General features: G+C 44.6%; 1 protein-coding gene across 1 annotated transcript in view; it reads left to right on the top strand.

Annotated features, from left to right (window-relative positions):
• The window catches only part of PRKCH (protein kinase C eta), an 895425-nt gene that overhangs the window by 502786 nt on the left and 365751 nt on the right, over positions 1–26888 (top strand). Inside the window, exon 7 of the mRNA XM_069638927.1 lies at positions 22758–22885. Coding sequence (XP_069495028.1) covers positions 22758–22885 — 128 coding nt within the window. The remainder of the gene's footprint in view (positions 1–22757; positions 22886–26888) is intronic.

Here is a 26888-nt window from a genome sequence, read left to right on the forward strand (position 1 = left end):
TCAGTGGCTTTCGGCTTCTCTGGGCTTTTCTCACCGTTCCTGGTCTCCCCGGGTTTCTCGCATCAGCTCTCAACCCCTCCAGGCGTCACTTGTTCGCTTTTGGCCCCTGTGGGCTTCTTTTGTTGTTGTTGGCTCTTGGCCCCTCTGGGCTTCTCTCACCGTCTCTCTGCTTCTCCAGGCTTCTCTCATCCCTCGAAGTCCTTGCGTGGCCTCACAGCCCTGGGTCGCTTGCAGGTACAGCAGTACATTCTCCCACTCACCAGCTCACTGACAGCTACCTGCTTCTGCCACTGTGGCTCACGGGTGACTGTGTCATGCTCTGCTGGGATGCGTAGATTGGCTGTTCGGCGTCCCAGTGTCCTTCTGTCCCTGTTCTCCGCCCGGCAGCTCCCTGCAGCTCGCAGTTCCTCCAGGGAGGATCAGACAGACAGAGAAGTCCTTCTTCTCTTTTGATACTTTTCAGCTCATGTGAGCGCTAGTATACTTCGGGGGGGACAATCGGGTAGTGGTCTTACCTCGCCGGGCCCATGTGAAGACTCCCCCTATGGGAGAGAAGTGATGAGCCTGAGGGCACTACCTTATAATATACTTCTATGCGCCACACTGATTTTCTTTCATGTGGCCCACTGAAATGTTGCCCCTCTTAGGTTTTGCTCCCTGGTGCACCACTGTGATTTTGCCACCTGGTACACAATGCAATTAGTGCTCTACCGTGTTTTTGCTGCCCAATGTAATCTAATTTGTCATTTGTATAGCACCTTTTCCCATTGGTATGGTCTGAAAGCACTGTAGGTGAACGCCCTCGCGGGGACCTCAGAGTTTAGAATGCATGTTTGCATTTTAGCCAATGCAAAGGAGGGTAGGGGTGGCCAAGTCTTTACTAGCTACCCATATGGAGCTGGCACGTGGATGGGTGCTTTGAAGTCACCTGGAGAGCATGCAAGAGTAGAAGACTTACTATGTGTCCCTCTAGACCGAATTTTCATAGTGGGGGATAGCTGCATACTCATAGCAGAGGTCTTGAAAAATGGTGTATGATTACAGATGCATTTCGGTGGGTGGCCCTGCTCTCTGCTGTCTTCCAGAAACATGGAGTGTGATACGTACCTGTGTTTTCTGACTAGGTTCTTGGTTTCATAGATGTTGCCTGGATTCTGTCCTGTGGTCTCCTGGAGATTATTCTCACCGTTATTCAGTAATTGCATGAAAGTTCATTGTTGCCCCCGGCCTACCTCAAAAGTGGTTAACTAACATGAAGGGGGTAGGGTTCATCCGGAGGCTGGGGGGAATAGCCAGGTCTTGAGGGCCCTCAGAAGGCCATGTGAGAAGGCAGGAATGAAACTCGCACACAAGTTAGCCATGATTTTGGTTAAATACTTTTATTGAAAATAAAAGGGGTTGGGAAAAAAATTTCTCTGGCCCTGCTCTAAGAGGAATTTCCCTACCTAAATGAAAAACTAAGGGTTTGTCTGTGTCATGTCCAAAACAAACCCTGTCCCATGTTCAAAGTTCCATTCTGACCCTCACACTACAAACTAAATTCTAAGGTGAAGATTGTAATGTCTTTAACCTTGGGGTGTTTAGAAATGTATTCACAAAGGAAGAATAAATGGCTCCAACACAAAGGTTCTTCAGGGATAAAGTTACTTGCTTCAGAGGGTGATTCCCTTCGACTGGATTTCTCTTTACTCTCTGATGTTTCAGCAACAACAGTTCCTTTTGCCTTTCCCGGCCAGCAACAACAGATACACAAAACTATCCAGCTTTGTACTTTTGCCTCTTTCAGGATACTTGGTATACTTTTCAGCCAGGGTTTTTGCTCTTTCTCTCCTGGTTAACACAGTTGTTTTCCTCGTCCTGATATTCCTTCTCAGTACTTCTTTCCTCTTGATTAACACAATCCTTTTACTTGACTGGTACACTCCCCTATCAGGGCTTCTTGTATTCACACACTTGTAATTGCCTGGTATACTCTCCTGCCAGGGCTTCTTGCTTTCACACACTTGTAATTGCCTGGTATACTCTCCTGCCAGGGCTTCTTGTATTTACACACTTGTAATTGCCTGGTATAATCTCCTGCCAGGTCTCTGCCCTCTCCCAGGTTAGTATATAGACTTGGCCTCATAATGTAGTCTCTTGATATATTGTCCTGTCCGGGTTTCTCATATATTTGCACTGTTTACATTTAAATGCGAGTAAGGGTTTTGCACCTAGTCTAATTCCCCCTTTAAACTCAAGTTATCTCTCTCTTTCACTCGGATGCTTTATTTACAATTATTTGTATTTAGCGTGGCCGCCGACACGCCCCGGTGTCCCCGCTGTCTCTGGGTGGACTCACCAGCTCTTGTTGGCGTTCCTGTATTCTTAGCGGTCAGCCGATGAAAGATTTCCATCCGTTTCCTTCTCGTAACCACTTCCTCTTAGTTTTCCTGTCTCTCGTGGCTTCCACTAGTCTCGTCTGCTTCATTCCAGGCTCTGGTTAATGAAGTGCTGCTTTCTGTCACCTGCAAACACCCAGAAGTTTCTCGCTGGTTCCTGGCTTTCCTGCAGCATGTCCATCTCATGCAGCTCCTTCTTTCTCTGTGGTCGGTGAGCCACCTGGTTCCACCACCCCCTCTCTCCCGCCAGCAGCAGACCTTGCCTCTCTACTTCTGCTCTTTAAATTTCCTGGGCACAGGTGTATGTGAACAACAACTATCTCGCTGGGTTTGTGGCCTCCTTCACTCTGCATTACTCCATCCCTCTTCCTCGTCCCAGTATTTTGGTAATTCTGGGAAATGATGGCCATTTTTGACAATTGGCCCAAAACACTTGGATAAATGTTCTTAATGGTTTTCATTGGCAAGTTCATCCTGGATGATTGATGGGTGGAACTGGAGAAGGTGGTTTCATAAGTGTGACAAGGCAGACCAGAGTTGGAAGGTTGATCTATAGGTCTTGGAGGTAGGTTTTCCCTATCCTTTATAGGAGGATGAGTACATGTTTGATAATATGTCATGAGGGTATTGGATATTGGAGGTCTATCTTCCAAGTGAAAATGGGGGGTACCATGTCGAACCCGATTAAGCCATGACGTCTCCCCAGAGGTTGTCTACCCCAATGTCATCCTCACTCAAATTGGCGCCCCCAGGGTCAGGATCAGGTAGCGGCTGCCGTCCCCTGGCCACATGGGAGGAGGTCACCACTGGGAAATCAGTGAGGACTCCACCGGATTCATCACAGCCAGGCGATCCTCTGCGTCAGATGCTAAGGGGAATTGACTTCCAGATAGAGAGGGCTTGGACAGAGAAGGAGGCTCCCACTATTCTAGTTGATTTGATGGAAGGGATCACAAGAATGAGTGCAGTACCTGAACACAGGTTTATGTTGGGTTGATAACAGATGAGTTATTGTTGAAGGTATTCTGGGCCAGTCTTGTGAAGGGCACAGTGTGTGATGCACATGGCTTTGAAAGTGGCTCGCTGTCGGACAGGAAGCCAATGGAGGACACAGAGAGTGGGTGTGATGTGCTCTCTGGGGCCAAGGGCAATCAGGAAGCTAGCTGCAGACTTCTGTACTCATTGGAGCTTTCTGAATTGATATGCAGGTCGCCGAGGTAAAGGGAATTGCCGTAGTCTAGGCCGGAGAGGACGATGGCCAAGATTACAGTGATCATGTGATGGTACGAGTGGTAGGGGAAGATGCGTCAGAGAATGCAGAGATGTAGGTAGCAGGATTTAGACACAGTGTTAATGTGGTGTGAGAGAGTCAGGTCAGTGTCCATGGTGCATCCCAGGTTCTTTACTGCGATGGATGCAGCAGGTAGGGGCCTAGGGAAGATGGCCAAAGGGTGGGTTGGGAGAAGAGAGCCGTCTTCCCGCAGATAATGATTTTGGTTTTCCCGGGATTGAGGAAGAGATGGTTAGTCGTCATCCAATGATTAATGTCTGTGAGGCAGGATGTGAAGTCAGGGTGGGGGGTGGAGACGGACTAGAGGATCTTAAAGATGATTTGGGAGTTGTCTGCGTAGTTGTAGCAGGTTAGGTTATGTGAGTGAATAAGAGCAGGTAGAGGTTGGAGAGTAGGGGTGATAGGCAAGCTCCTTCTGGGACTCCGTTGATGACAGGGTGGGGGACTGAGGTGAAGGTTGATGATGTGGTATCTGTTGGCAAGGAATGAGGAAATCCACCTTAATACTGTCAGTGAGGATGCTGTGGTTGATGGTGTTGAAGGCCGCCTAGAGGTCAAGGAGTATAAGTGTGGCACAGCCTTCTGCATCTGTGGTGCTTTTTGGATTATCCTAGAAGGAAACTAGGGATGATTCAGTTCCACTGAGGGGTCTGAAGCCAGACAGGGCGGGGTCGAGAAGGTGAGTGAATTTAGTGAAAAGGCAGAGCTGGGAGTAGGCCATCTGGTCAGTAAGTGTAGCTAAGAAGTGGGTGTTAGAAATGGGTCGGTAGTTACCTGGAAAGAGGTGGTCAAGGGAGGGTTTTTTGAGGAGGTGTTTGATGTATGATGTCTTCAACGCTGCTGGGAATATGCCTGAGGTGAGGGAGGAGTTGTGCCATGGGGTTGAGCGGGGCATCAAATCACATGTTGAAATCTCCTAGCATGGTGAGGGAGGGGTGTGCTGCCAGGATGGCCGCTAGAAAGTTGCTTAGAGCATTAGCAAAGTGTCTGTTGTAGCCAGTAGGTTTGTAGATGAGTAAGAAGCTGAGGGTAAGAGATGGGTTGATGAGAATTTTGGGAGTCACAGTCTGTATTGCAGGCTTGTACCTTGGAGTGTGAGATGGAAAGGTGTGATTTATGGAGGATGGTTATCCCGCCTGCTCTGCTAGTTCTGTTGTGAGTGATCAGTGTGTAGCCAGCGGGGAATGCTGCATGTGCAATGGGTTGGAAGTCATCAGAGTACCAGGTTTCTGTGATGAAAAGCATTTCTGGACTTTCTGAGGAAATAAGGTTCTCTACGTTGTCAGTTTTTGGTGACATATCCGGCATTAATGAGGATGCAAGAGAGTAAAATGGAAGGACGGGTGGTGTTAGTCCCTTGAGAGGTGAGGGGAGGAGGACCGGTAAGGGTAGTTAAATATGGTAGAGGGTCCCCTAGTGAAATCCCTGCGGGGCGATGTGGTGTGAATAGGGGGAAGGGTAGGGATGGCGGATGGGGGGTAGTGTGAAGAAGGGGGAAGGTGTGGAAGGAGACATGAGGGCGGAGGCAGAATGGGAGTATTTGTTCGGGGAAGGCAGATTGTATCTGTTTTTGTGATGGGAGGGGGAGGCTCTGAGCATTTTTTTGAGCGTATGAATAGAGTGCTTGTGATGTGCGGGTCATCAGGGGGGGGAGTGGGATCTGGAATGGTGGAAGGAAGAGGAGGGAGAGTGTGCGAGGGAACTGAAGGTGAGAGTTTAGAGAATGGTAGGGGGGTGGTGAAGGTGCAAGAGGGTGGCGGGACGCCGAGAGGCAGTGTTGAACAATGGAGGTGGAGCTTTATGGAAGGGTGTGAGGTTGGCGGTGACCCTGGGTTGCTGATTTCCAGGGGAGTGTTGAGGATTCTGAGGGAGGTTAGTGCCAGGGGTGTTGAAGGAATTGTTGAAGAGAGATTTCACTGGGTTGGGAGAGATGCAGGGGATGTCGTGATGGTGTAAGTGAGGGGTGTAGGCATGGATCTAAGGGGAGGTTTGCAGAGATGGGATGGTCTGGGTGTTGTGGACTCTGTATTTGGGGGTATTCTTCAGTGCCTGTGGCAAGTATGTGATGGTCGACTGGTCTGCCGAGGAGGGGGTGCTTTGGCGATGGATGCCCAAGAAGTGTTAGGGATGCAAAGGCTAAGGCAGAAGGTGGTCATGTGGGCACGAGGGTGGGAGTGGATAGAGTGGAAAGGACGAGGGGGGCAGAGGGAGGGGTATGATGTAGTGGTGAGTGTTCCCCTTGAGGGCTGGATGGAAGGCAAGTGCAGGGGTAGGGGGTAAGCAGAGGGGTTGTCGAATTGTCCGTTGCACCAATGTTCCCCTCTGATCTGTGAGTTGGTTGGCATGATGCATATAGACTGTTGCGTCTGCTCTGGTGACTAGAAAGGGTAAGTGGGGGCCTATCAGACTATCGGTGCACTCAAAGAAAGCTAGGTTGGAGAAACACAGCTAGAATGAAATGGGGGTTACATGTGGCTGTAGCTAGGTTCAGGGTAGCATAGAAGCAACTAGCGTTCAGCTACTTCAAAACAGTGGCTATACTTGGATATCCAGCTAAATTCAAAACATATGCAATACTGAAATATACATCTAAATTCAAAGCATATGCTATACTGAAATATATAGCATTATCTCAAAACAGTGTCCAACCCAACTACATTCAAAACAGTGGCTATACTCTAATATTTAGCTACATTTAAAAACACTGACAATACTCTGATTTGTAGCTAAATTCAGAACAGTGGCTATACTCTAATATGCAGCTACATTTCAATCAGTGACTAACGCAGATATCCAGCTAAATTCAAGCAGTGGCTACAGAAACTGGTTGCGCTTAGAAACTGGTCCCCGGTATTAAGCATGTCATAAAAGAACAATTATTACTCTGATATGCAGTTAAATTTAAAGCAGTGGCTAACTCAAATATCCAGCTAAATTCAAAACATCTGCTATACTGACATATTCTGCTAAATTCCAAAACAATGGCTGACTCAAACATCCAGCTAAATTCAAAACATAGGCTATACTTTATTATGCAGCTAAAATTAAAACTGTGGCCAACTCAAGTATCCAGCTAAATCCAAAATAGTGGCTGTACTCTAATAGGCAGCTAAATTCAAAGAATATGCTATACTGAAATATTCAGCTCAATTCAAAACAGTGGCTATACTCGGATATGTAGCTAAATTCAAAACATATTTCATAACACATAACCTATACTCTAGATGGAGCTGGATTGCGTGTCAAATTTCAAAGCGTTTCTAAAATCAACACAGTACCTGTACTCAAAGAAAAGTTGAATTCAATTTGGGAGCAAGGTTTAAAGTGAAGTTAAATTCAGCACAGGGCTTATACTAAAAATGGTACAGTGTCTGTATTTGAAGAGCAACTGAATTCAGCCAAGTGGTGTGAAGGCATCATGAAGTATGAAACAGACAACAGATTCAAAGTTAAGAATCAAATGGTTTATTAAATCAAATGTTAGGATAGTTGAAGCCCTAACTTGCCGTATGCTAAGGTGGGATTTCCCTACCTGAATGAAACTAAGGAAAGTCTGAGTCAGAAAGTTCAACTTAAGTCTATGTCTAAAACATATCCTTGCCCTCACAATTAAATCTAAACAATGTATAGGGATGCCAACAATAAAAGAAATGGTGATGAAAACAAAGTTCAGAGCTTCTTAATACCTGATAATACCATCAAGTCGCCAGTCCTGAAGAAGATGGTTTAAAACTGTTGACACCATCAAAACCGTTCGACCTCTTTTTCTATGTTATGTTCTACATAACCCTATGAGATACGCCGGTGAGTTAGAGGGGACACTCCTTGTGTTTAGTACATTCTCCTCACGCAGAGTGAGCATTTTAAGGGTATCCTATGTAGAGTTGGGATCAGTTCTTTTACTTTGTTGTTTCACCGAGTTTTTTTGTTCCACACACAAACCATCAACATTTGGTTAAGTGGTAGCCTTAGGGTGAATACATTTAGTATAGAAATTCCATATGGTGGTTTCACGCCAGATATTGTTGCTCCCTCTGTTGTAACTACAATATTTGTTGTGAGTCCTGCCCACACAATTGATAAGACCTAGGGACACTTTCTCCTTTATCTATCCTCTTTTAAATAGGCGGTGCATCATTCACCATCTAGGGATAGGCACCCCCGCTAGGGCTAGGGTGTTCTTCTTGGGGTTTAGACAAGCCATCGTGTTCCCCCATGTGGCATGCTAACTTGTCTTTTTTTGTCATTTATGTGACCTCTTTTTTGCACTTGTTACTCCCAAAGAACTGTGCACGTTGTGTTACGATAACTGTCACGTTACGGTTAGGGAGGGTAGTCATCTTTCGTTTTTTCCTACTGAAACAAGCCCTTTTGTTATTTTGTGACACACATCCTATGTCAGACTTTGCCCTTGCCGCACTGTATTCATTCATAAAGTTCACTTTGTGGTGGTGTTATTTATTCCCCACCTTTCTGTCATGCTCTTTCACAATTGCGCTCTTATTTCGTATGTTCACTTTTAACTTTCATCAGCTCATAGCTTTGTCCACCAATATTTGCTAAACATCTCATTCTCAAGTAGTCATTACTTGCTTGTCTTTAAATTGTATTTCCAAAATGTGCCCATTGGGACTTCCAATTCATTCAGTATTCAAAAGTGTTCAATATATTATTCAGGACAATGTCCAATTACTTTCAGATTACTCAGCATTCACAGATTATTTGTTTCATTTCCTTTGGCATTCTCACATATGGGTCACTATTAACGGAGTCCCCGGACAGAGTGTTGCCTGGATTACACTCACCGGTTGTGCGCAACCTCTCTCTACTGCTTCTCTGGTTCTCTGTTCGATACTCGTGGCTTGAGCTTCGCCTCTCTTTTGGCTGCCACCAAGAGCTTCCCTCCCTCTTCCCCTTGCTACAGCAGCTGTCGGTTTCGGCCAGAGCACAGCTTCCTACTGTGGTTGTGGCGACCGGAGCTGGACAATTACACCCTCTCAAAGCCTGCACTCGGCCTAGGTGTCTCTCTCTCCCCTTCTCCGGACTCACGCGGCTCCCACTTCTGGTTTCTCCGACATGCTTCTCTCCAGCCCGTTCCATTCTTTGCTGTCCCCCATGGAGTGCAGACCCCACCTTTTATACTCCCTAGGAGAGTTAAAGGTCCACACATGTGGGTCAGCAGGTTTAATTGCCTGACTGTAATTTAAATGAGTAACTGGTGTTCACTACTCCTAGTCACCGCTTCCTTGTCCCAGTACTGCCATAGGGAAAATGAGGGGAGATGTTTTACAGTAGCCTATAAAGGCTGGGGGAGGGTTAGGTTGGTTTTCAATAGGGAAAGAGGAATACCATGTCTCACCTGTGGGTACCCCAATCCCAATCCCCAAGGACCCTCCACCCAGGGGATCCTCCCTCGCTTCTCCACCCCAGGGTCAGAATCCAAAAGCGATGGCCTTTCCCTGGCCACCTTAGAAGAGGATCCAGGAGGAGTAGGAGTGAGGATACCCTCAGGTTTCTCACAGTCTCTAAAGTCAATAATGCGGCTGAGTTGAAAGACAGTGGCTATACTCAAGATATGCAGCTAACTTCACTACAATGGCTATACTCAAAATGCACCTAAATTCAATACAGTGATTATACTCACAATGCACTTAACTTCAGAACAGTGGATATATTCAGATATGCAAGTTTAAGCACAGTGGCTACTCAAAATGCAAACGAGAACAATTCAAGAGCTACAAATACAACACTGGCTATACAATCAAATGGTCATCTCTTACCTGTAAGTTGCTGCAGACAGCTTTTAGGGGCCTGGCTGGGGTGCCCATGGTGAACAAGCAAACAGGCAATGGAAGTTCCCTTTGCCTTGGCCCTCAGAGGGCTACTAACATGAAGCTGTTATGGTCATGTGCAAGGAGCATGGAACAATCAGTAGTAAGTCTGAGTGGGCAGGGAGGAGCAGGGGCAGGTGGAGTCTAAGAGGGGGCTGGATGCAGATGAGAGGATAAATGGAGTCCCAAAGCATGGGGAGGACACGGATGGATTTCTAACATACTGGTGATTAGATCAAGGCCCTGCCGTGGCAGGTGCAGACTATACATGAAATGTGCAGAAAAAGGTAATTAAACTTGACGGGGACAGGAATATGTAAATGCCACAGATACCAGTTGGGGGAAAGGAGTTCTGCTCGATGCTGAAGCAGGTGCATGTGGGTGGGATAGTCGCCGAACAGGGTATCAAGCAGTGGGGACAGCTATATGAAGAGAATAGATATGTGGGCTTATGTACGGGTCAGACTCTTGTTTGCCATGGGGCGGGCTGTTTTTTGTTACATATGCCAAATCGGCGGCATTCAGTAGGGCAGTGTGGGCAGGGATTCTGAAAGTTCCCCAAATATACGTGGTCAATCAAGCCATGTGGTGTGTGAGTGTCCCCAAGTAAGGAGCCAGTGGCAGGGAGTTGTGGACGTTTTGTCCGGCTTCACAGGGTGGGCATTAGTGGCAACAATTAAAACATGCCTCTTGGGTATTGTGCCTGGTAAAGAGAGGTAAATTGCTGATGAAGTTTGTAATGCTGGGGATAACATGGGCTAAGAGACAGATTGTGATGAAGTGGAAGCAATCTACCGCGCTATCATTGAGAAGTTGGGCCAGAGATCTGATTAAGTGGGCAACGTGCAGAGAGGGACATCAGACTCAAGCAAGCCGAGTTCATGGAAAAAGAGGGGATGTGTTCTGTGTGGGATGAATACCTGGATGCTATGCTGGGCTCACCAGACTCGTAGCCTCCATGAGGCTCAGAGAGGCGCTGCTAGACAGACCGGTGAGGGTATACGATTTCTACCGTGTGTTGAGTGTTCGGCATTGTTGCGTACATGGTTGTGGCAGAGGTATTCTCTATTCAAGGGGGGGTGGGAGGCTCGCTGCTATCGGGGACATGGGTGCATTTTAGCCAGTTTAGTCTCAGGAATTAGAGTATAGTTAGGGGGCCCAACGAGTACATCCAGAATAACAAAATTCAGCCTAGACAGCCAGTTATAAAAATACAGTTGTTTATTTACGCCTTTAAGAACACACCAAGAAATAAAACTAGCAGATCGCAAAATCACAAAACCATATAACAAATCTATACATTCACCAGTAGGTTCACTTGCAGTACTTCGCTAAATAACAAACCAGTAGAAACTGGTAAGTACTCAGATGTTGGAAAAATTATTAGAACCAGTCACAAGTACAATTCCCTTTTCCAGGGTCTGGGGAGTTTTGAGGTGAAAAAGCACAACTGAGATTTTCAGAGGTTCCCAGGGGTTGCAGGTTTGAGTGCAACTACAGAATGCAAGCCCAGTTGCAGACATGCAGACTTTCCCAGTCAAAAATGCATTCCAGGACAGGTTCCCTTGATGTAGGAAACAGAAAATTCGGGAGGCAGAGACTTATGGCATAAGCTGGCGACCCCCAAAGTTGCAGTGTTGAACGTGGAACAGCAACTATTCTGGCGAAATAGACCATGAAGGAGCTGGTCAGTCCACCGGGCAGTAAAGAGACACTTCCAAAGTGTCTTGGGTCATGCAACCTTGAGTCTAGTTGGTTCCACTAGTCCAAGGGTCGAAACACAGAGTAGGGTCTTCTGAGATCAGGCAGAAGAGTAGGACTTTGCTTTGCCAATCACTGGAGGGGGGTTACCTTGTCCACTGCAGAAGTAGTCCTTGTGTTGTCAACTGTCTGCTCTTCAAAGGATTATTGGCTTCAACGTAGATCAAGAATGGCTTAGTAGTCTTCCTCTTATCCAAAACTGGAGCTGAAAGCAAGTCCAAGTCCACCAATGGAAAGGTTCTCCACCATTCAAACAACCAGTAGTTGTCCAATCAGGGACAAATACTGGTTTCATATCCACCCCGCAGCAGGCTTTCTGGCACAAGGTATGTGGACTGGGACTAGACAGTCCAAGCCCCGTTCCAGTACAACAAATGAGCACACACACACGCACATGCACGCACACACGTGCACACACACTCGCACACTAGACATTGAAAGCAGCAGTTTTCGCTGTCCAGTGCATAACTTTATATTAGATTTCCAGACCTAAGAAGGCCAAACTCCAAAATGGCCAGAAGGCAAGTGAAAATCTTGTGGCATGGCCATTTTAGGGCACTAGCAACGTTTAGTAGCCATACAGGGTAAACGTGAATGTGCACATAAAAAATAAAGCAACACTGGTAAAAATGTAACTGCTGCCAAGAGCTTGTCTTGATGCGCATAAAAGTAACCAGAAATCCCAACTGTAAAAGGTTAAGGAGATACAAACGTATCCTCATTGCACTGCCAACTGCTGTGTGCAATATAAAAATACAAGAATTGTAAAAAGGGAAACAAAGGTTCCCAATACTGTTAGTCTGAAGGACTGATTAGTTTACCCACAACAAATGAGCAAATGGGAAGTGAAGCTTAAAGCTTTTGTATTTGTGCATTTTTGCGGGCTCTAGATCGCCAGGGTCTAATTGACTGGCTCTTAGATATCGTACCCTGCCCTTGTAGCATGGACAGCTTTTCCTATGGATCCCACTGGGTTTCTGCCTTCTGGCATCCCTCCACCGGAACTGTTCTCACCCACTTTCTACTTGATGCCCACTGTTGCATGCTCCCTATGTCTTCCATATCTCCTTGTGTTCTCCACTCTCATTCAGGACTAATCACTGCCAAAGGTACCAGCCCACTCCAAGGTGCCTCAGAACATCTCCTTAAAGGGCACCACTAGCGAGATATAGGCTTTAAATATGGATATGAAAAAGCATGCTTCTTTCATAATCCTCTTAACACATGGGTTTCTAATGTCTTTGATATTTATTTTAGCAGGAAGAAAATACAAGTATTGTGAAAGAATTAAATGTCCCATAAACCCTGAATCAAATGCCCCTCTTTTACTTTTGTCCTCCACCAATGAGCCAATGTCCTTCAGTGTAAAATCCTGGAAATTAGCAAGTCATCCTTTTCTGCAGCTCCCACCCCAACCAAAATATAAGTATTAACCTTGACTTTGTTGTGGTGTACAAAAACACTCTTTATAAGCATGTTACACTGATTTATGCACAGAAATATTGTATTGTACCAGGAGTGTGCACGTTAATCTTGCTGGGAAGCTCCCTAAAATGCTGCGGGCAAGTGCGCTGATCACTGAAACAGGAGTGTGGGAATGAGGACAGCAGGGAGAGTGGGTGCTGGATGAGAGTATGGCTAGTGGAGAGGGCTGTGAGGAGAAGGCTGCAGTAGAGAAGTGAGGGGGCAGGAGGGTGATCAGAGCACCATATTCCTGAGTAAGGAAGGGATTGCAAACAGAGGATAGGATAGAAGTGAAAGTAGCAGAGTGGGATAGTGAGACTAGAACAGGGGGTGAGAGTATTAGAGGGACAGAGAATGAGGAGGGGGGAGTAGAGAGGGGATATTGGAACCAGGAGAGGGAGAAGAGGGGACTAATAAAATCAGGGATAAGAGAGAAAGGGAGAATGTGAGTGAGAGAATGGACCATGGTGTCAGTTACCGGCCCAAGCATAATTTCATTTGGCATCCATGGGAGTTTAGGGAACCTTTAGGAAGTACCGGCAGGAGTAATACAGATAGAATTTAGGCCGTATAACCCTTACAGACAGCAAGACTAGCTTTTATATATTATGGGTTACTGGGGTTAGGGAAGCCTTGGCTAGGGTGGAGGGGAACCCATGGGAGGACGAGACAGAGACGGCCCTTAGACTGACTCCTCTACCGAGTTTCACGCCCAAATCAATGCTGGTCAGCCGTCGAACTTTCAGTGGGCCTCTGAATTATTGAGACCATCTGTAACAACTCTTTGGACACAGCAATACTGGTAACAGCAATAGGCTACTCAATCATTTTGCCATTGTTTCCAGAGTTGTTGGCTGGCCCCAACAGTGACTCACAACCATTGATTTTTTTCCAGCAAATTGATTGATGGGCTGCAATATATCTGAAATCTATGGAATTCCTTATGCATTTTGCAATCGGCTTCTTTGTTTATAGCGGGTATTATCCAGTCTTATAGCTCTGCCTGAAAGACCTAGTCCAGGTGGTATGTGCAGGGTGGTCGACATCCCGCTAAGGCCGATATAGTGCAGGAAGTGAATTTACTGGTACAGTTTGCAGGGAGGTCATTTTATCGTGCTCTTAAGTCAGCCATGTTCACTTATGAGTTGATTGACTTGCCTTCCTGCATGTATGTTTTCTGTTCAAATGGATCAGGTTTAATTCTCCCCTTTACTAAAGTATTTTGCATAATGGATGCCGATCTGGCACTCTCACATTTTTGTGACGTCCTAACAATAATCAATTAACCTCAAAAACTCTGTCATCTCAGCTGGTGACATGAACGTGTCTAGTGCCATTCTACAGAGTGTCAGACATTTCGGTCTTCAATCTTAAAGGTGGATAGTTTACCCAATCTGCTGTTTACTTCATTTTTTCTCAAACAAGGGCTACTTCTAAAATGATTCAGTTCCTGGCATTTCCTCAATATTCTAAACGTTGTATGGTTGATGGTGGTTGGTCTGGAAATTTGACCTCAGGCCTGAGAGATTTTGGTTCATATTTATTTCCTTCCTTCCATAGGGCTTATATTTTGGTTTATTGCTCCATTTGAATCTGTAGTGTTAAATCTCTGCAGATTGTGTTTTGGGCGTTTGCTGCAAATGCCGAAAACACCTGTTAATCTAGACACAGTGATCAGCTATGAGGAAGATATGTAAATTTAAAACAAGAAGACTCTGAACCTTAGAGTGACAGCTCTATGTGTACTGTAGTATTAAGAAAAGTAACAAGTGAGAATACTGAAAGGTTGAAGTAACACTGGATTCTAATTTTGAGAAAATATACATAGAGATTTAACACTACAGATTGAATTGTTAAGGAAGAGTGAAACTTAAGTAAGCTTTCAAGAAGCTCACAAGGGACCATATGGATTGTCGATACCTTAGCAAAACACATGTTGGCAGGGACTTAGGCATGATATATGGCAGGTATTTATGCTAAATAATGCGACAAATCCTTAGATGTTGTCACGTCTCCCCGAGGGGGAGCCCCTTCCCATGAGGTCAGGGTGTTCAGACTGCTACCCAATAGCCCCCCCTGGGGGGGTGGTCCACAGTGGGAGGATCGCATGGGGATAGACTCCCCCTCTGAGGAGGACGACAACCATCTAGGAAGAAAGTGATATGACACTTCTCACCTGACACCCGATACATCCTCCGACCCTATGAACCACAATTCTATATCAACCACCTCTCTGTAAGTCTGTAAGACTCAATTTCCAACCTTCACTGAGATGAGGAAGAGTAGGGATGATCTAACAAGGACTTCCGTTAGATGTACTGGGATGAGGAGGTGGTGGGAGCACTGAAGAGCACTTAATGGAATGTGAATGAGCGTTCTAGTTGTTAGCGGCCCTTCCATAAAAAGACAAAGGAAGGACTTTCCCAATTGTCAATCCCTCCCTGAAGGAACTGAGAATGAGACAGTGGTTCAGTGCGGGAAATGGAGGCTAATGACCAGGACGTGGAGAGAGAGACATCCACACATGGCCCTACAGTGATGGACCGGGCGAGAAGCTGGCAGAGCAGAGGTCCAGTCCGGTGCAGACATCTGACAGCACGGTCAAAGGAAGACTCGCCGCCTGCACGGGACCAACAATGGTGGAGACGCCACTACACACCGAAGAGCCAGGGAAGCTGTGCAACACCTGAACACAGAGCGAGATGATCCCCAGACAGACCAGGAGATGACTGGTGCAAACTTGAGGGTACAGGGGTTACCGGAATGGTTGGTGGGAGCGCAAAAGGGTCACAGAGGCAACAGGAGGGGAACCAAAGAAATGTTTCCCAATACAGGGGAAAGAGGGCAAGTCCCCTCAGTATATCAAAGGACACTTATAATCACACAGAAGGAAGCATAGAGAACAGTGTCTGGGACCCTCAACCAAAAACAAAGATCATCGCCATTCATCTTCCTCGTGGCAGTACTTGGCAAAGGAGTCAGCCAAGTCTGCCAGAAGAAAAACAAAGAGAAACAAAGGTCTGGGATCCACACCCACATGAACAAAAAGGGAAGATTATTGCCAGTCATCTTCCACGTGGCAGTACTTGGCAAAAGAGTGAGCCAAGTCTGTCAGAAAAAAATCAAAGAGAAAAATGGGGCTGGAACCTGCATCCACAAAATAAGATCAACATAGTTCACCTTCTTTGTGGCAGCACACGACAGAGGAGAGTGAACCATGTCTGCCAAACAGAAACCAGAGGAATGCTCGGGTCTGGGACCTGCAACTCCAAAGGGAGAATAGCATAAGGCATCTTCTTCGTGGCAGTACCTAGCAGGAGAGTAAACCAGCTGTGCCAAACTGAATATATGAAGAAAAGCCAGGTGAAGGGAGTCACTGCCCCTGGTTCTGTGAACTTTGAAACCTAGTGTATTACAGCCAGGGGAAGGGAGTCACTCCCCCTGGTGCTGTGAACTTTGAAACATAGTGTATTACAGCCAGAGGAAGGGAGGCACTCCCCCTGGTGCTGTGAACTTTGAAACATAGTGTATTACAGCCAGGGGAAGGGACTCACTCCCCCTGGTGCTGTGAACTGTGAAACAAAGTGTGAGAAAAGCCAGGGGAAGGGAAACATTCCCCCTGGTTTTGTGAACTGCAAAGTAAGCTTGAGAAAAATCTAGGGGGAAGGGAGTCATTCCCCTGGCATTGAGAAAATACTGAAAGCCAGACACCTCTCCAGGATCCCAAAAGTGAAAACACAACTATAGGCAATAAGGAATGTTAATGTGTGAACTGGAACTTTACTGCGTTTTACCATTTCAACCTGAAACTTTGTTTTCTGCCTTTGAAAGGGATTGAGACCTAGGGAAGGGAGTCATTCCCTCAGGTAAAGATCCCACTAAAGACATGGAACTGGGATTCGTTGTCCAGAAGATGTGAGCCATTCTTCTGGACCAAGAAGATCCTCTACTTCATTAGTTTAGTTATAAGTGTAAAGGACAGAAGGCGGGTGGACTCTTGATTTGCATGGCCATCTTGACTGAATCATCAGTATTTTAGTTGAGGTAGGAAAATCCCTCTTAGAGTTAGAGAGAGGTGCGTTTTCTCTTTTATTTCTGGTATAATAAAAGTTTATGCCAACAACCATGCCACGTTTGAGTCAATCTCCTCCTGCACCGTTACAATATATATCAACTAAACAAATGCATTTTACATAAATGCGTCAACTAAGTATGTATTGTTAGGCAGGAACTGAGGTACAACATGCATTTGCTAAATAGGTGGATAGAATGGAATTTGTGTAGATGTGCTATAAATTGGGTAGAAAATTCCCTAGGAAATTGGGAGAATTTGAAAAGTATATAATAAGAAACTAATTGAGTGCATTTAGGGGATGATCTGAAGTTGAATTGAAGTTGACAATTTGGAAACTTTCAGGTGGGTGATCAGACAATCCGCTGCTGCCGTGTGTATATTTGATAATTGATAAGGGTGAAGAATTAGAACTTTGCTATAAGAGTGCAGGGAGGATCAATTGTAGTACCTGATATTGGAGAAGTGGTTATATAGTGACATATGTTAATTAAAAAAACAAATCTGAAGAAAAAGTTATAGGATTCTTAGTTTAACAATACAAAAAACTTAAAACCCACTAAAATGTGCCAGTTATGGCTACCAACACAACTGTAAGTCACAATACACCATTCACAAGTCCTAATATAACGCATTACTTCACAGATGAGATCACTAATTACATAATCACAGCAAAATATGTCAATTATAATTGTTCTGCTGGAAATAAAGTCCACAAGTATTACCTATGTCAGCCAGGAAGGTGCAGATACCAGTGATGATACTAGACTCTATGTGGAAAGTCAAATCACCTAGCAAAAAGCAGAAGGAAGGCACAGTGCATGCAGAAGAATTCAAGCCTGACATGACGCAAGCATAGCAACAAAATGGCTCCCATGCTGTGTGAATCAGGGAGGATTTTGTAAACCAAATGATGATTCAAAGGGCCTCATTACAAGAATGCTAGTGCGGTAATAAAGTGCTGGTATTAACACATACTGGCATGTAACTGCACTGGCACACTCCAGGTTTACCGGTAGGTTGGTGGATTTACCTCGAGCTGGAGGTATATCCACCTCGCTTCTGGCAAAAATCTGCTGGTATTACTGGTCCTGTAATACCAGCAAATCCCCCCCATGGAGTCCTAATGGACTCCATGGAATGGGGATTTACTGGCGTTTCCGCCAATTGGAATCTGCCAGTAATTCTGGCATACCAAGTGGTGGAAACTGTGTTAGTTTGCCGGGATCCCGCCGGTAATACTGGCGGGATACCAGAAAAATTGTAATGAGACCCAGTGTCTTTTTGTTTTCCAAAGATACCATAAAAACTGTGAACAATATTGATATGGGAATAAGCTTACTATCAGATCATGGTCCTATACTGATCAAGTTTCTGCAAGCTGAATTACAGAACCTGTATATGGAGCTTTGTGGACTTCTTAGCCTGAGATTCGATAAATGGAGGAATGAGAGGAAACTGGCTGGAATTTTTTTAAACATCAGAACATGGTATTATCGTTGACTGCATATTGCCCGGGATCAAAAGATCGTACGGACAGAAGACTGTGAATGGAAGGCCAGGGAGCTCTAAGGTTGAGCCCTTCCCCGTACCGCACAAGAGTGCGCTTAGGGACTGACGGGCCTGACATTGGAGCGACCCGGAAGACGTCAGCGCAGAGAGGACAGTAAGTGTTTGTGTGTAGGCATGTATATATGTGTGATGCAAGGGGTGAGGCGGCAAAGGGAGGTTTGGGGAGTTAAACCCCACCAATTAAAAATAAATCCTGGCAGGGTTTTGGGAGTGGGGAGCTTCAGGTGGTGGGGTATAAATCCCATTGGCATTTCCACTCCCCCACCTGTTGAAAGCCAGCCTAATAAATCCAGGCTTTTTGGTATGCAGCCTTCAACAGGCGGTATTTTGACATAGAACTGATATTATGGTCTAAGTGGCACACTATGAAAGCTGTGATGAGGGGTAAATGTCGTGAGCTTTCAGCTATGTCACGTAAGTTAAGAGCTTTTATGGAGAGTGAGTTACAGGTACAGGGCCGATCGTATAGCGTTACATCAAGAATTTTGATCTATTATAGGCAAGAACTGTTTAGCTGCTAGGGTGTACCTTAATGCAGTGTTGATGAATAAGAAAGAAGCCCTCTTTCTCAAGTCACCACAATGCTTCTTTTTACACTGCAATACATTTTGCTCAGCCCTAATATGACAATTGCATGCACAAAGGGTGAAAAGCTTTATACCACCTATTAGAAAAAGTGCAGGTCTGTGATATGCTCTGTGGAAATTTGAAAACTACTATGCTTCCGTCTCTTCTAAAGATATCTATTCCCTAAGAGGTAAAAGACCAATATCTACAGGAAGCACCATTGCAAAAGTTGACACAAGCACAGAGTAAAGTGATGGAGGTACTGATCATGAGGAGGACATGCTGGACTCACTATCGGGGATGAAAATCAATAAAATGCTGGTGGCATCACAACACTCTTATGTTCCACAATTGGCGGGGCCGTATAACCAATTCAGAGATGGTCGACGTCAATCTGCTTCCATAGAAGAATCCCAGATAATTTTTATCCCAAAAAAGGGGGAGTAAGATCTTCACAAAAATTGCAGCTTCCTGGATAGGGATTCATAAATTGCCCTGTTTGACCCAGATCATGCAGACTTTGTTTCAAATAGAAGTATATTTGATATCCTCTGTCTTGAAGTGTCTCCAGAACTTGGCCCGAGCCTACCTTATTTCTAAGATCAGTCCTCGTCTCCCAGCCTGACTGTTAAGATTGTCCACGCAAAACCTGTCGTTGGTACCCACATCTCGCTTTATTTATTGTGGGGGTAGGTGCTACTCTGTATGAGGCACTCATACTTTGAACTCTATCTTCTGACCTTCATGCAATTGATTTGTTCTCAATTTTCCAGAAGAAGCTTAAGACACATATTTTTCTCTATCCATCTAATAAACATGCTAATGGTTTTCTCCTCAACTAGATCATCTCCGCGTAGAAACAGTCTCTGTTCGGTTTTCTTCCATGGAGGATTTAAGCATGATATAAGTAACTGACATGCAATGAAATTATCAGGAGGGTGCTTAATTTAATCCATAATTCCCACTGGCCAAAAATTAAATCGATCCTTCTCACACTTGTCACTGAGAAGGATTTTGATTGGCTAAATTGGGTGTTTAAAATGATTGAAGCTAAATACTGCGAGCAGAGGGCAAGGCTAGGTGTTTACAGTAGCCTTCCAAACTGCTTTTCCTTGAGTTCGGAGATAAAAACACTTTATATAGAACTGTTTGCAGCATGTACTAGGAACAAAACAGGACCTATAGGTCATTATAGGGGCTGGGGTATCTCATAAAATGTCTGTTCATAAATAACGTTATTTTGATGGTGCATAATCCTAAGGGCCTCATTACACGGTAGGAGGTAACCATGCCGCTATTAGCAGCATGGCTACTCCCTTACCGCATATCGGGTCCAGGTAGGCGGTATGGGGACTTACTGGGTCATTCCGACCCTGGAGGACCTGGTAAATCCACATTCCAAATACCATTCCCCATTCGAGCCCCCATAGGGCTCAATGGGAATGGGGAAGGAGCTAATAACGGTACCGCAATTTGCTGTACCATTATTAACTCTGATGTCCCTCAGCGGGTCCCGTCCTTAACGCCTGGTCAGACCAGGTGTTAAAGTCGGGACCCCTGAGGGAACTCGTAGTAGGGCGCTAAGGGATTACCGGCACCAGTGACCTTACCGGTAATCCCTTAGCACCTACTGTGTAATGAGGCCCTAAAGCTTCCCTGGGACCCATTATGCATGAAATCAAAACATTCTCGGCTGTTTCAGGTTTAAAAGTGAACTTGGTGAAATTGGAGTTGTTAAATTTGACTGACGAATGAGGAGGTCGCCGACCTGAAATCTACAATCTCTTGTCACGGTCTAATTAAAATGTAAACTATTTCTGGATCTATCTAGTGCCTAGATTATCCCAAATTATTTTTGGTGAACTGCCTACATCTATTTGGGGCTATCCGGCAGGATCGCCAAAGATGGAGGAAGCTGCATAATACATGGATGGGGAGAATACCATACTCGTTCCCAAATCCCAAGGATCTTTTTGCTAACCCGCTCTCATGGGGGTTTGGCGTGTCCCAACTTAGACTTGTATGACAAGGCTGCAAAGCTGAGGTTAATGTGTGAATGGACACAGCAGGAATCCGAAAGGCGTTGGTTATACATGGAGCAGGCAATCATTGAGTCTCATATGTGAAACCAACCATGCCTTCCCCTCTCACTGAGCCAGATACATGTTGGTCAACTCTATCACAAACCTAGGTAGGAAGGTTTGTGATAGAGTTGACCAACATGTACATTCCTACATGGATGGAGGAAACCAGGATCTCTGGGGAGAAGTCGTTCCTTCACCCCATTCCCCTCTTTTTGGAAACTCCGGTATTTCTCTGGGCATGCATTAAAGAAGCTTTCTGATTTGGAAACAAAGGAATTGTAATGAAATGGAAACTCCTATTATATAGGATGATGTAAGAGCTTCAAACAATGTAAAGGGATTTTCTTGGATCCTGGAGGGGGACCACTTGGGTTATCTCCTTGTTTGACATTGTTTCCTGCATCCAGGAAATAAGGGGGCAGGGATTTCGTCAGTAGAGTGCGGACATGGATGGAAACAATATTACAGGGTGCAAGAACTTATTTCAGCCATTTACAAGGAGTTCCAATAATTGTGCTTGGTCAAGGAAGCGAAGTATTTGCTGGCTTGGGAGGGACGCATCCCTTGATACCTCCCACTCCCCTGGCAGACTTCTCCAGATATTATGCTGAGGCATTTTGATCTGCCCTTAGTCCTAGACATTAAAGACCTATCGTAAGTGGCGGAACTGAAATGGATTCTGCTTGACCAAGAGTGTGGGTGGCAACTGAACCGTCCCACCCCCAACAGACACCACCTGTCAAATGGACCCGGCCTGTCTCTCAATTGTGCACAGGGTTTTACTGTATGGCTGGGCAGAGGATTAGGTTTAACAGGCGGGGAGGGTTATTTAGGCAGGGCCGAGACCGAGCCAAGCCTTCTTTAGAGCCTGAATGGAAAAGTATCAAAATCCCACTGAGGGGGTGTCTGGATGTCTAAGTGTTAGTGGATGTTGTCTTCTCCTTGGAATTAGCACTGCATTTAGAATGAGCAGCTCAATCTTAAATGTGAACCCCATGGTCCCACAGAACAGGCCTGTATATGTCCATAGTCCCAGTCGTCCGGCATTGCTTTGTTGTCGTGTAGGCAAGTATGACCCTACAGATTCTTTTAAAAAAAGCCCTCTTTTCAACTTGATGGTAAAATGTGGCTGTAATGGATTGAACAACACTTTATCGGCACGACAAATTAATTGTAACAAAACTGTCACTCGGCAAAACTGCCTAGTTTTATATGGAGTACATTTCCTCCACATAAAACTAATACTGCATTTGATATTACAGCATATGGTAATATGACATTTCCAATGTAGTCCTATGGAGTTCCAAAATAGGGAACAAGTGAAGGGTCCTCATGACTCTAAATAATGCAGTCTCTTCCCACTAACCCTTGCTTACCACATGCAATAACAGAATTTCTGTTTACCGCCTAACTCCAATTGAGGCCCATAGTAAGAACTCACTTTGAAGTGAGCGCCAAATAGATGCAAATTGTTGATAGGGTTTTAACATCTCAACCTTAAGTTGTGAATTATTGTTAAGGCAGCTTAAGTAATGTATAGGTCCACACAAAGATAGCAGCATTATTGTCAGTAGAAAGTTCAGTAAGGCTCCCATTGGACCCGGAAACAGATGACTGCTACTGTGCCACGTTTGCCTAGTATATATCCTAATTGCAAATGCCTGTTTCTAAACTCCTACCGGATAGTTCTGCACAAGTTTTGTTTGTCTATTGATTTACATTTTTTCCTCTCATCAGTGTGCAAAATGAACATCCATAAAAGATGTGAACGCAACGTGGCACCTCATTGTGGAGTGAATTCAGTAGAGCTCGCAAATACCCTGGCAGAAATGGGAATCCAACCAGAAAAAATACCCAAGATATCGGTGAGACTGTATATTTTGTATTCTTATGTAAAATGACAATAAAGCATTGAAAGACAGTCACTTAAAGGGGATTCTGCTGTTAGGAAAGCAGTGCTGGGCTGCAGCGGGTGTGCCTGGGCATTGCAGCGGCACTATGATAGTGTTAATTCCTCTGGATTCTCTGCAGAGGACAGGGGTGTAGGAATGCTAAAGATAAAGAACAGCCATCAGATGTGTCCCCATGGTATACTTTATCTCCAGTAATGACTATGTGGTATTACTACAAAGTAATTTCTTCGGAATTACATAGATAAATATGGGTATTTATGGGTTAAGCTGTAAAAAGGGGATCGGGGGGGGGGTTGGGTAGGGGTAGTAATGAAGGAGAAGGGAGTGGATGGGCGGAGCCAAAAATAAAAAAAAAACATTAGTAGTAAATTACCACAAAGTAATTTCTGTCGATGAAATGACATCCCATAATTTTATGTACATATTGATTACAAGAAAAACCTATTTCCCATTTTTAGTTGTAGCAACGCATTCAGTTGGAGTTCCTAATTTACGAACCACCTAATTATTTACACTGTTATTCAAAGAATGTTCCATCATATGCCACAGGGGGGGGTTGGGGGTGTGTGTGTGTGTGTTCGTGTGTGTTCGTGTGTGTTCGTGTGTGTTCGTTCCCGTGTTCCCTTCATGTCCCCTGCATGTTGTGTTCTCCTTGACCCCCTCCCACATCACCGCAAAGTTCATTTTCCTTTATACAGGTTTTATTGTAGGGCCCCAATTAAGAGCTTGCCCTGTCTATTGTATATCCCTTCATGCATACATGCTGCTTGCAGAAAACACGCCAGCCTCAATCAATGCAAATAAATGTCAATACAAATACAAAAAGGAAGTAGACATAGGGTTTGTCATTCTTACTTCAAAAGAGTAAGGGTGAAACAGTCTGTGTGTTATACAGGATGCTGGATGGCGTACCACGCTTTGCCTCAGAATAATTGAATTTCATGTTCTGTTTTGAGACCTTGTAGTACAGGTCTGGGAGTCAGAATCCATTTAGCCTTAACACAGTTACACTATGCTACTGCCTGGGGGAAATATACTCTACCCACCAAAACAATTATACCAGAATATGTTTGCTTGTGTTTATGCTTTCCAACGTATAGCAACTAAATATATTTCATCCCCAATTTTGGTTGCTTGATTTCTTCAGATGAACAGTATTTTAAATGTTGAGTCGGTGCTGCCCTCATAGATCAGAGCATGCCTGCAGTCCTATACATTAAGGTTTGTTTGTAGTTTGGCAGCTAATAAAGTATTGTGTTAGCATTGGTCGATGATATCTATTGCATCACTATACCTTTCACACCTGGTGCCCTTAATAGCACTATTGTAAAGGCAAAGCAACCTAGTAACGGGTGTAGGTGTAACTGGATCACAAACATTGTATGGATTTATTTATTTGTAAAGCGCCATCAAAGCCCTACACATCAGGACGCATAGCATTGAAGATCGGGAAGAGATCGGCCAACAAGAAAAACTGGGCAAGACACACATAGAACATTAAAGGAAGCATCAGAAGTATCAAGTCAGAGATCAACAGTAAAATCTAGGAAACAAAATATCGGTCACTTAAAAGAGTTTTCAGGGAACGTTTGAAAGGCAAGAAAACAGGTGGAAGTGAATTCCATAGCATTAGTGCTATGAAGTCCAAGGCAAGTTTACCAACTCGCTCTTTCATTGCTGGAGCTCTCTGTATGCAAGAGGTTTCTCAGGCATGTATTATCCTAAATTCTCCACCAGTTTCATAGGTCAGTTTTGTAAGTCAAATATGATGCGATTTTGTCAAGTAATGACTAATAAGTCGAACCTTACTGTCATTAGGTGATATGCTGTGTTTTGGTTGCTAGTGAGTGACTCTTGCTGCATTTGACTCTGAAGAGAACCTTGAGTAGTGGAGTGTCTGGATAATCCTTCTCTAATTATACCAAACAGGCGGTGACTTATGCATCCTGATCATTAACACAGTAACTGTGGATTTAAAAATAATGCATTCATACATGCAGCACCTCCTGGATTGATGGAGAAAGTTCAGTGTAGCAGAAACAAATGCTCCATTTGAAACGCATTTCAATTGTTTGTAAAAGGAGAGTGAACTGCAAAGTGGCTTTAAGAAGAATTAATGAATGGTATCTTCTGGCAAATTACTATCACTTCGTTTTAATCTTTCAGCTCTTTGCTTTTGAAGCAAAATGGGGGCCTTTGGGAGCTTGATTCTAGGGCACTCTTGCAAGGCCCGGAGAAGTGTGTAATAAAGAGGCCGTTTCAATGGGTTCTTAATGTATCCTGTCTGCTACAATCACTGACAAAGGCAGCCATCTGTCTTTATATTGAACATCTTTTCTAAATATGAAAATGTACTCTCTATAGTTTTAAAATGTTACTTGCCTGAAAGGGTAAATGCATTGTTTCCGAGTCTCAGCTGAGAGGGCAAGGACTGACTGAGCATGCAATCCATACTGCCATTTTATCATGGCAGGGCGAGTCTACTACTTTGAAAGGAAACTATGCATTTTATGTGATAACTCCTGCAATTTATAACAAGGTTCCTAAAATGTGTGTGGCGTAATAACCACATGTTCAATAAGCCGGCTATAATTAATAGGGCCATTCTCTCTGCAAGCAGTTAAACACTAAATAAGATGAGCAGTGGCAGAGCTTTTCACAACATCTGCATTTGTTTCTGTGTCGACATTTCTCAGCAATTCGTAGCTGGATTGATGCACCTCTTAATGTAACACGACATGCACCTAACAGAGCTGCCTTAATGGCAGACTGCCACCACTTGGAGGCAGTCTCGGCAGTGAGTCCAAGCAATGAATGAGCAGTGTTTGATTTCTCTTCGTACACGCTTGGAGAAGTATGACACACATTGTAATAGATGGCAGCAAGCTGTTACTGCTCTGAGGGACTTCAGGTTGTAGGGCTTTCAAGCAGGCACTTACCCTGGCCCTTTTCACCATCCTATTGCTGTTTGAGCCTTATTGGACTTTCATATGCATAGGCCTGTTTCGAATTATGCTACTTCCATTTTGGACAAAGCCAGCCCTATGTCAGGTGCACCCTATACGTCATTGACACTACCCCAAACCAATAATCATCGCAGCAACATCAGCCACTTCGGAAATATAGCCTAGTTGGTTAATGCGCCTGTTATGGTCATCACTATAGCCTGGTGGAGCTTTGTGTACGCTGCAAACAGTGATTTAACATTGAGCTCACTGGTGAATCCCAGCTGAGCTAAGATAGCCTTTTTCTCATACAAGTGGCACTACGTTCAGGGGGTACAGCAAAATTGCTCAGCAGATGTACTCACATTTGAAGTCTAGTATTAGTTTGTTTGGTTTTAAATGTACTCACTATTGTCTAACTAGCACTGTAATGCCCTTTTCAAAAGAGTGCGTCACAATATAAATGAAGCATATCCAAGGAGGAATGGGACAAGGGTGGCAGGCATCATCCAACTCAGGAAACATGGCCCAAGAATCTCTATTGTTGTATACCTCTGTAAAGCGTTTCATTGCTTCTCGAAGCTAGGTCCATGCTCAATAACTACAATAATAATAATAATAGGAGAGACCAGAATTGAATGCTGTGAAACCCAAAATCTGTAGGAGAGCATCTCCAGGTCTGGAAGACACCTGAAGGGAATGCCACGAGGCCGAGGTAAAGCCTGAAAAGAGCAAAGTAGAAACCTGGGAGAGATCGTGTGAGTCATCGTGAGGATAGGTAGACTGAAGTGTCCAGATTATGAGTAACTTTTGGAAGAGCTTGCCCAGGAGAACTTTTCTGTTTTGTTGTGTGAGATTAGGGTAGACATTTGAGAAAAGGATTTGCCATAAAACGACCCAAAATCGGAATGATTCAACAAAAAGTGTGCCCAAATTACGAGGCCTCCACAGATTAGGTTTAGAACCAGTTGAGACCAGTGATGCTTTAATCCTAAATCGTCACAATGTGC

Source organism: Ambystoma mexicanum, chromosome 14, assembly GCF_040938575.1.
Source record: "Ambystoma mexicanum isolate Mex_15411 chromosome 14, UKY_AmexF1_1, whole genome shotgun sequence".
In the NCBI taxonomy this organism is placed as follows: Eukaryota; Metazoa; Chordata; class Amphibia; order Caudata; family Ambystomatidae; genus Ambystoma; species Ambystoma mexicanum.